The 8,446-nt window shown below is 36.1% G+C and overlaps 1 protein-coding gene across 2 annotated transcripts; it reads left to right on the top strand.

The window, feature by feature from the left end:
- Nucleotides 1–1,143: 1,143 nt before the first annotated feature.
- Nucleotides 1,144–4,941, top strand: LOC111409888 (scarecrow-like protein 6). Of its 2 annotated transcripts, none has more exons than XM_023039983.1 (2): nt 1,144–3,916; nt 4,677–4,941. In XM_023039983.1, exon 1 carries the CDS (start codon nt 1,535–1,537, stop codon nt 3,875–3,877), a length of 2,343 nt encoding a protein of 780 aa, XP_022895751.1. In that variant the 5' UTR covers nt 1,144–1,534; the 3' UTR covers nt 3,878–3,916; nt 4,677–4,941. The 2 variants fall into 2 exon arrangements, with proteins under 2 accessions (XP_022895751.1, XP_022895752.1); XM_023039984.1 differs by lacking the exon at nt 4,677–4,941 and having other exon boundaries at nt 1,144–2,270; nt 2,394–4,086.
- Nucleotides 4,942–8,446: the final 3,505 nt, after the last annotated feature.

Genomic DNA, 8,446 nt, shown 5'->3' with positions numbered 1-8,446 from the left:
CAATTCAATTCCCTAAAATTCGTTTTCTTTTTACCCAAATTCTATTCTTACAATCAAATGGACCCTTAATGTATATAAAGCATTGGGACAATGTAGAATACTGAGTAAAATATTATTTGATCAGGTAATTGATATTTTAATTCATCATAATTTGTATTTTCTATAATATTATTCACTTTAAAGAAATTGTATACATTAAAAGCTACTTCATGTCAATCTCAACTCCATTTATACTAGAAGTAGTCGATCCTAAATACATAGAACGGATGCAATTTTTCAAAAAATATTAAGTCTGCTCATGGGCTGACTCGACTTGGCTCATAAGCCCGTGAACTTAAGATCGAACCTAGCAAGGGATGAATTCGACTTGTCACTTAAACGAGCCGAATTCGTGGTCATATAGTTGACTTCACTCATTGCCACACCCAGTGTTTTGAAAAGCATAAAGCGAGCTTAAACAGCCGTAGGAGAAGTTTCGACGTAAAAAAGCGTTTTTTTATTTATTATGTTTTTAAAATTTTTAATCATTTTAAAATTATTTAATAATTAAAATAATACATATTAAATATCTAAAATTATAAAATACAATATTTATTTAATAATTCCTACTATTAGTCAATGATACAATTTTCAATTTTTCGAAATGCAAAAATTAGAATATATTTCATATTTTCAATTTTCAATCGACAAGTCTTATTTAATAGATTTATAGGAATTTCATACATATTTTTGTAGTTTGTAATCAAATAAATTTCTAGATAATTATTACATAATGTAGATGACCTCAAAACTTAAATCTTATTTAACTATTAAGATAAAGTCATTTTTAATTTTTGTATAGATAAAATTATTTAAAAACTTGAAATTAAAGTCAAATGAATTTTTTTTTAAAATAATTATAAGCTAAAGTCAAATAAAAGACTTAAAAAAAACTAATAAAGCGGGTTTACGGAAGAAAAAGAAATGAACAAAAAAATTCTACCATTTAGGAATTGAAAAGGAAAAAAAAAAAAAATTCGTCTAGCTGCGAAGCGAAACGCTTGCCCGACTTTCAACCTTACCCAAGCGCCGCCTAGACGGGGTTTTTAGAATATTGGCCACCCCTATATTGATTTGGAGAGAGACACGCCATATCTGCTAATGGGGGCTGGACAAAGACAGAAGAAATCCTAACCTAACGCCAAAGATAACTGCGGGACAAGCCACACAAATTAACTCAAATTATAAAAAATCAAGAAGAGAGAGAGGAAGGCACTTTACTACTTTTTTATATTGCACGCATTCATGGCAAAGAAGAGAGAGTACTAGTCTACTCTATATGGACTGGACAAGAAAAGAAGAAGAAAACTTTACCCATTTCTCCATACCCATTATCCACTGCACAACAGACATTTTCCCTTCAGATTAACTATAACCAAAAAAAAAAAGTTACATAAATGCAAGTATACGGATTCTTGACTTTCTGGATCCAATAACTGATATTTTGTATTTTAAAGCTGGAGGGAGGATTTGGTTTTCTGGGTTTGATTATTGGATGAAGGGGATGCCCTTACCCTTTGAATTTGAGGGGAAGGGGGTGGATTTAGAGCTTCTTGTTTTCAATAATAATAATTTTAGGGCTAATTCACCTTGGTGGGAGAGCAATAATTTGAACGATAATTGTTTTTTGAATAGCTGTAGTGAGCCTGCATCTGTACTTGATATTGCAAGTAGTCCCAGCGGGGCTATATCTATATCTTCGTCAACTCTGTCTTCATCTTTAGGAGGCGGCGTAGACATAGCTGGTGGGGGGGCTGCTTCCACTGACACGGCCGGGGTGGCGGCAGTTCCAGGGAATAACGAGAAAAATCCATCCTTGAAATGGCGGCAAGACTCAACTACTGCCACCAGCTCGAATACGGGAGTTGATTCTGAGTTACTGCCCGTTCCTCCATCTCTTGAGATTGGGACTGCCACCACGGGAACCTCCGCCGGAAAATGTGCTATGGACGAGTGGGAGAGCGTGTTTTCGGAGTCAGCCGTCGCCTCGCCAAGCCAAGAACAGTCCATTCTGCGGTGGATCATGGGGGATGTGGATGACCCGGAAATCAGCCTGAACAAGGTTCTTCAATTTGGGACTGCCCCACCGCCTCCCATGGCGGAGTCCGAGTTCAACGGTGGTTTTGGGGTGGTGGATCAAGCCTTTGGTGCGGACACAGTTGGTCAGATTGGTTCAAATTTTGGGCATGACTCTAGCTCCCCCAGCAACAGATCCAACAGTGAAAAAATTGGTTTGTTTTCGAATTCATCTTCAAACCAATCAAATATTTCCAAGTTCCCCAACTCTCAGAATAACATTTTTTCTTCAGTGCCCAACAATCTTGGACCCGTTACAACTCCATTTGGTTTTGCAGAAATGGAGGCTCCCATTTTCACCCCACAGATGTTGGTAAACCACCAAAATCAACATCCACAAAACCCATCATTTTTCTTGCCATTGCCATATGCAAACCAACAGGAACAGAATCCATTCAAGCCACCCCAGGCAAAAAGGCACAACCCGGGGGCTGTCGGAAAAGGGCTCGAGCCAGACGGTCAGATACAGAAAGGGCAGTTTTCAGTCCCCGGGCAAGAGCTGTTGATGGGAAGACAACTCCAGCAGCAGCAGCCAATGTCTCATCAGTTTCAGTTACTTCCCCATTATCTGCAGCAAAGGCCACCGGCTGCAATGGGACCAGGATCAAAGCCGAAAATTGGTGGGGATGATTTAGCATATTGCCATCAGCAACAGCAACAGCAACAACAGGCTATAATTGATCAGCTTTACAAGGCAACAGAGCTGGTCCAGATGGGGGATTTAATACTGGCACAAGAGATATTGGCGCGGCTCAATCACCAGCTCTCTCCCACTGGTAAGCCTTTCCATCGGGCTGCTTTCTATTGCAAGGAGGCGTTGCAATTGATTATTCATAATAACAACAATACAATTCCCTCTAGTGCCACTGCGCCACATTTTAGTCTCATTTTCAAGATTGGTGCCTACAAATCTTTCTCTGAGATCTCACCCCTAGTACAATTTGCAAATTTTACTTGCAACCAAGCCCTTCTTGAAGTCCTGGAAGGATTTGGTAGAATTCATATTGTGGATTTTGATATTGGTTATGGTGGGCAATGGGCTTCACTAATGCAGGAGCTTGCATTAAGGAGTGATGGTGCTCCCTCTCTTAAAATCACTGCATTTACGTCTCCCTCAACCCATGATCAGCTAGAGCTGAGCCTCACTCGGGAAAATCTAATTCATTTTGCTAATGAAATCAATGTTGCGCTTGAGTTTGAGGTTATGAGTATTGATTATTTGAATTCTGGTTCATGGTCTCTGCCTTTTCAAGTATCAGAGAGTGAGGCAATAGCAGTAAATCTCCCAGTTGGTTCCCTTGCCAGTTATCAATTATCAGTTCCGTTGGTTCTTCGGTTTGTTAAGCATCTGTCCCCTAAAATTGTGGTTTCTGTGGACAGAGGATGTGATAGGATTGACCTACCGTTTCCTAATCATATAATTCATGCTCTTCAATCCTATTCGAACCTTCTTGAGTCTCTAGATGCTGTCAATGTGAATACAGATACTCTACCAAATATTGAAAGGTTCTTGCTCCAACCAGGACTTGAGAAAATTGTAATGGGGCGTTTTCGTGCTCCTGAAAAGACACAGCATTGGAGGACTTTGTTTTTGTCATCGGGATTCTCCCCCATAACATTTAGCAATTTCACAGAATCACAAGCTGAGTGTGTGGTGAAGAGGACTCCTGTTCGAGGATTCAACGTTGAGAAAAGGCAGTCTTCACTTGTTCTTTGCTGGCAACGGAAGGAGCTTATCTCGGCATCGGCTTGGAGATGCTAAAACTATTAGTATATTTCACAATTCAGATTTATTGCTAAGGTGCCCACAGCTCACTGTTTTAATCCCTTGAACATTTTGATATTTCTTGCCTGAAATTCCCCTTTGCTATTATCTATGTGGCTTAGGCAGATTGTTTCCAACTTTATATGAACCAGACATGATGGTACTGGATGTTCTAATACAGTTCCGTTATTTCAATTTTTTTGGTCGAACGGGGTGTTACTGTATGGTTCTCTCGTGCTTTGATGGTGAAACACATCTATTGCTTCTAATTCCATAATTCTGTTTGTAACCCTTACACTGTACACTGCTCCAAACCAAGAACTGGAAAAACAGATGAATTAACTCTTCAACTAAATCTTTGCTTTGTGCTGCATCTGGATCTACACATTGTGATTTGATAGGATAGGTTGTATGGATTGTATGGAATTATGAACTTTGATATCTTAATTTGGGATCTTGATTCTTGAAGGCCTTTTTTCGTTTTTTTTTTCCCGTATCACTGAATTTGTCAAAATTATTAACTCCCTTCAGATTTAAAGGCTTACCTTTTGTCAACTTATATAACTATCAAGTATTTGTCAATCATATAATTTCGTAAATCTTCTTTCTCGCTGTCTAAATTTTGTTTTGGTAATCCTCATGTTCTGTGATATTCCCAGGAATACAGATAATTTATGAATCCTGTATTTGTCATTTATATACAATATTCTGCTTTTGTTCTAACTAAACATCCATCCATCCATCATTGTTTTACCCTTGTTTTATATGATCATTTTAACTCGTCTTTTGCAAACAGATCCTTTTATCCTGTAATCATCTTCTGGTTCGGTTGACATGTGGCCAGTAGAATGAATCGGACTTTTGTTGTTTCTTTTGGACTGTATACTTATTGGCTTGTCTTAGCCATGAAAAATGGGGTTGCTCAGGACAGTAAATGCGAGATAATATCCTTTGATTTCGGGTATTGTAGGTCTTAGCCATCGGATGTTGGCCAAAATTCCGTTTAGTACATGTATCTAGAGAATTACGCGCTCTTTCAATACACTTGCTACTTTAATTATTCCTGTGTGTCTGCATTATGTTATTAGTTTCAGCATTTGTTAATAATTCTCTTGTCTTTTTTCTTAGTGCATCACATTACTATGAATGCTAACAGTTGTATTATAATGCATTGAATTTGTTGCTCTTAGGCCTGATTAATTTCTTAATAGCCTTCCTAATCTAATCACATGGGACTTGTACTATTGGACAACCCCATATTATTAATTTAGGCTCTTTCTTACATCTCCTTGGGAGTTCTTAATTCATTACTTTAATGTACATCTTTAAACTGTCATTTAAAGCGATTACATCCATTTTTGCTCGTCTGCTCGAGTGCTAGTATGTGTTGGAAATGCATATGTGTACTTGTGTGATGATATGAGGGCTTAATGATCTGTTTTCTGCTGAACAGACAGATTCGTCTAAAAACTTAAACAGTTATAAATATGTGACGACTATTTGGTTTACATGTATGTGTATCGGTAGTTCTCGATGTTTAGGGTTGAGATGTTAAAATATGCTTTTGTCATAATATTGCTCAGTAAAAAGTCTCAAATACCCCTGCTGAATTTTTGTTTTAGACTGTTGATTAAAATAGGGACATGTCTTTATTAAATAATATTGGTTTGATTAAACAATACAAGGTGACAGACAGACATGTCCTCTTTTGTCTTTGCACAGCTCATCAAAAAGAGTTTTCTTCTTGCAGTTGTCTTGTGTTTGCTTTATATGTAATAAAGCACATATACCCAACTGTTATGGGGTCCACTTTATTTTCGAGTCGAGTCATTAGTAGTGAATACGAGTTTCATTTTCTATATATTTAGGATCGGTCGAATTCTTTCTTGTCACTCAGTTTAATCAATCAAAAGATTCATTGCGACTAAATCAATGGAAATTGCATGAAATCGTATCAAGTGTAATTGTCCATTTGCGAAAATAGATTATTTTTATCTTAATAAAAACAACCTATAACCTTTACTTCTTTTGTGGGTAACACATTATGATTTGATAAACAAGTAGATTGAGAAATAAGGACGATTGTTTCATGTGTTGCATAGCAAGGAATAGTAGAATGATAAGGACAATAAGTAACCTTAAATAACAAGAAGCTAAGTGGGACCCGTATTTACATGTGATGTCTTAATCAATGGAGTTGAGCCATTTGTACTATTGTCCCCACTCCACTTCAACCCACAAGTTGCAGTATAATATAGACTTCTGAGTCTTGATAACGAGGTTGTAACTTCTCATCATGCAGCTTAATTTATTGGGTTGGAGAAAAATGTTAAACAAATGTGGTAATATGTCGGGTTTGAGGTTTAAAAATTAAGGTAGTTTACAATATTCTAGATTTCAATAGAAGCATGAAAATGTGCTCGATTTGAAAAGCTTGGAATGATATAAGACCAATTTTAATATGACTCGACTCCGACTCTGAATGTTGATAGTAGAAGTTCAAAAATGTGCCAAACTTGAATGGCGTGGCACGGCAAAAGGCCGACACTATCTTGGGCAAACCCATATACAGACTAGGGTCGAGTGGAACCTAATTGTAAGGGACCACTCTTGGGAGATTTATTTAAAAAGGAAAGGAAGAAAGAAAACTTAAGCAAAGTGAAAAGTGATATGTCGATATCAGATCATACCGATCAAGTTGACACCTCTCGATATCGTTCATCTACAATGAAACTTTGCCAAGCCAATCTTAGATGGTGGGATTCAAGCTTTATCATGTCTGCATTCTCAAAACTTGTTTTCATCTGCATTACCCCCACAATTCCAATTATGAGATTCCTGTACCACACTATTGAAAACTCCAAGAGATGGGACCAAATCAATCTACAAAGGAAGAGTTTTTGGACACATTTTGAGTCAAAGCAAGCAATTTTTGTTTCCTTATTTTCAGCTTTCAAAGACTTAGAACATAACATGAATTAATTACACTGAATGAGTCAATTTTCTCCTTTGCAAAGAAAATGTAAACTATTCCAAATACTCTTATCTTATTCATGCAACTATTTTTCAACAAATCATTATTCTCAGAAAAGTCCCACATAATATATTGATGACTTCTGTACATTTGCTTTTGTGATTCATAGTATATTGACATCTGTTTTGATGTATATTATTGTACTTGACGGCGATAACATATGTTAATTTTTCTCTACTCTCTCGTTCTGCTCCTAATGTATGCTACCGAAAAATCGTGTCACTTTTACAAACAAAAGTTTCTTTATATTTACGCAAAACATGTTGGCGCCCTCTATTTAAATAATTTTTTCCTTAATTTATCCTCTCAATGTGCTAGATTAAACTAAAAATTCATATCTAATTTTGAGATGTTGACACTCCCAAGAAAGCCTTGGCCATGTAAAATTTTAAAAAGAGTTATGAATCTGGACTGTCATGCATGAAAAAAGATTTCTTCTGCATGTGCTGTCTATGATTTGAAAAAGCAATCTTGAAATAGGAACAAAGGGCTTGGCTTTACCAAAAAATAGCTTTATAGAAAGGGAAAAATTTTCTTTATACAAAGGGAAATTTCCAAATTCTAAAGGATATCTTTTAATACTCTCAAGAGATGCAAACCCTTTTATGTCCACAGAATTAATGAATTATTTTCGTGAATTCATAAGAATCAAAATACATACACAAAATCAGTGCATGTCAAACGTAACCTAGTTCTAATCATTTGGCAAGATGGAGAGCTAACTATTGAGACATTGATTATTTGGACATATAATTTGTAAAGTAGTTCGTTACGTTAGCTAATCTTGACACGAGTAATTATGAAACAAAAATCGATGATTACTACATAGACTTCATGTTGCAAAGAGTATTAAAAAGTTTGTTGAATGTTGAAGACATCATTTAAATAAATAAGTCTACTCTATGTCTAAAACACACTAAAAGAAAATAGCATTTTGCAATAAGTCTATCCCATGTCTTTATTAAGGTGCACTTGTGCTCTGTGGCATTTAATGTCGTCGTAGAGTAGACGGATATGAAGCCAGACAATGCATGTTGCTAAATATTATAAAGTGTGTTGCCGTTAATATTTTAGCAACATGCATTTGCATTTATACGTTGCCGTTCATTCTATATAAATTGTTTACAACACACACTAAATGTTGTAAAATGATATTATTAATAAGGAGCAGACGAACGTTGCTAAATGAATCTATTTTAACAACATGCACAGAAAATTGCAAAATACGTTGCATATTCTTTTTTTAGCAACGGTCATTGCTCGTTAAATTTTACGAAGTACATAAAATTCTTTGAAACAAATTACGAACTTGCAAAAGGATACATTAGCAACTAATCGCAACATACATTTATTTGACTATTGTGATAAACCCCTTTTAACCACATGCTATATTACACTCTTAAGGTGAGACAATTCAATTTAGTATCGGATATCATGAGTTCCAAATCTCGTTAGCTACTTTTGTAAAAATCATGCATGATTGAGGCATTTTCACGTGAGATTGTATAGAAGACATAATTTCAATCTAACAC

This window comes from Olea europaea, chromosome 15, assembly GCF_002742605.1.
Source record: "Olea europaea var. sylvestris chromosome 15, O_europaea_v1, whole genome shotgun sequence".
NCBI classification, from domain to species: Eukaryota; Viridiplantae; Streptophyta; class Magnoliopsida; order Lamiales; family Oleaceae; genus Olea; species Olea europaea.
Note: the sequence above shows the minus strand (reverse complement) of the source record. Positions and strands in the feature narration are given on the sequence as shown.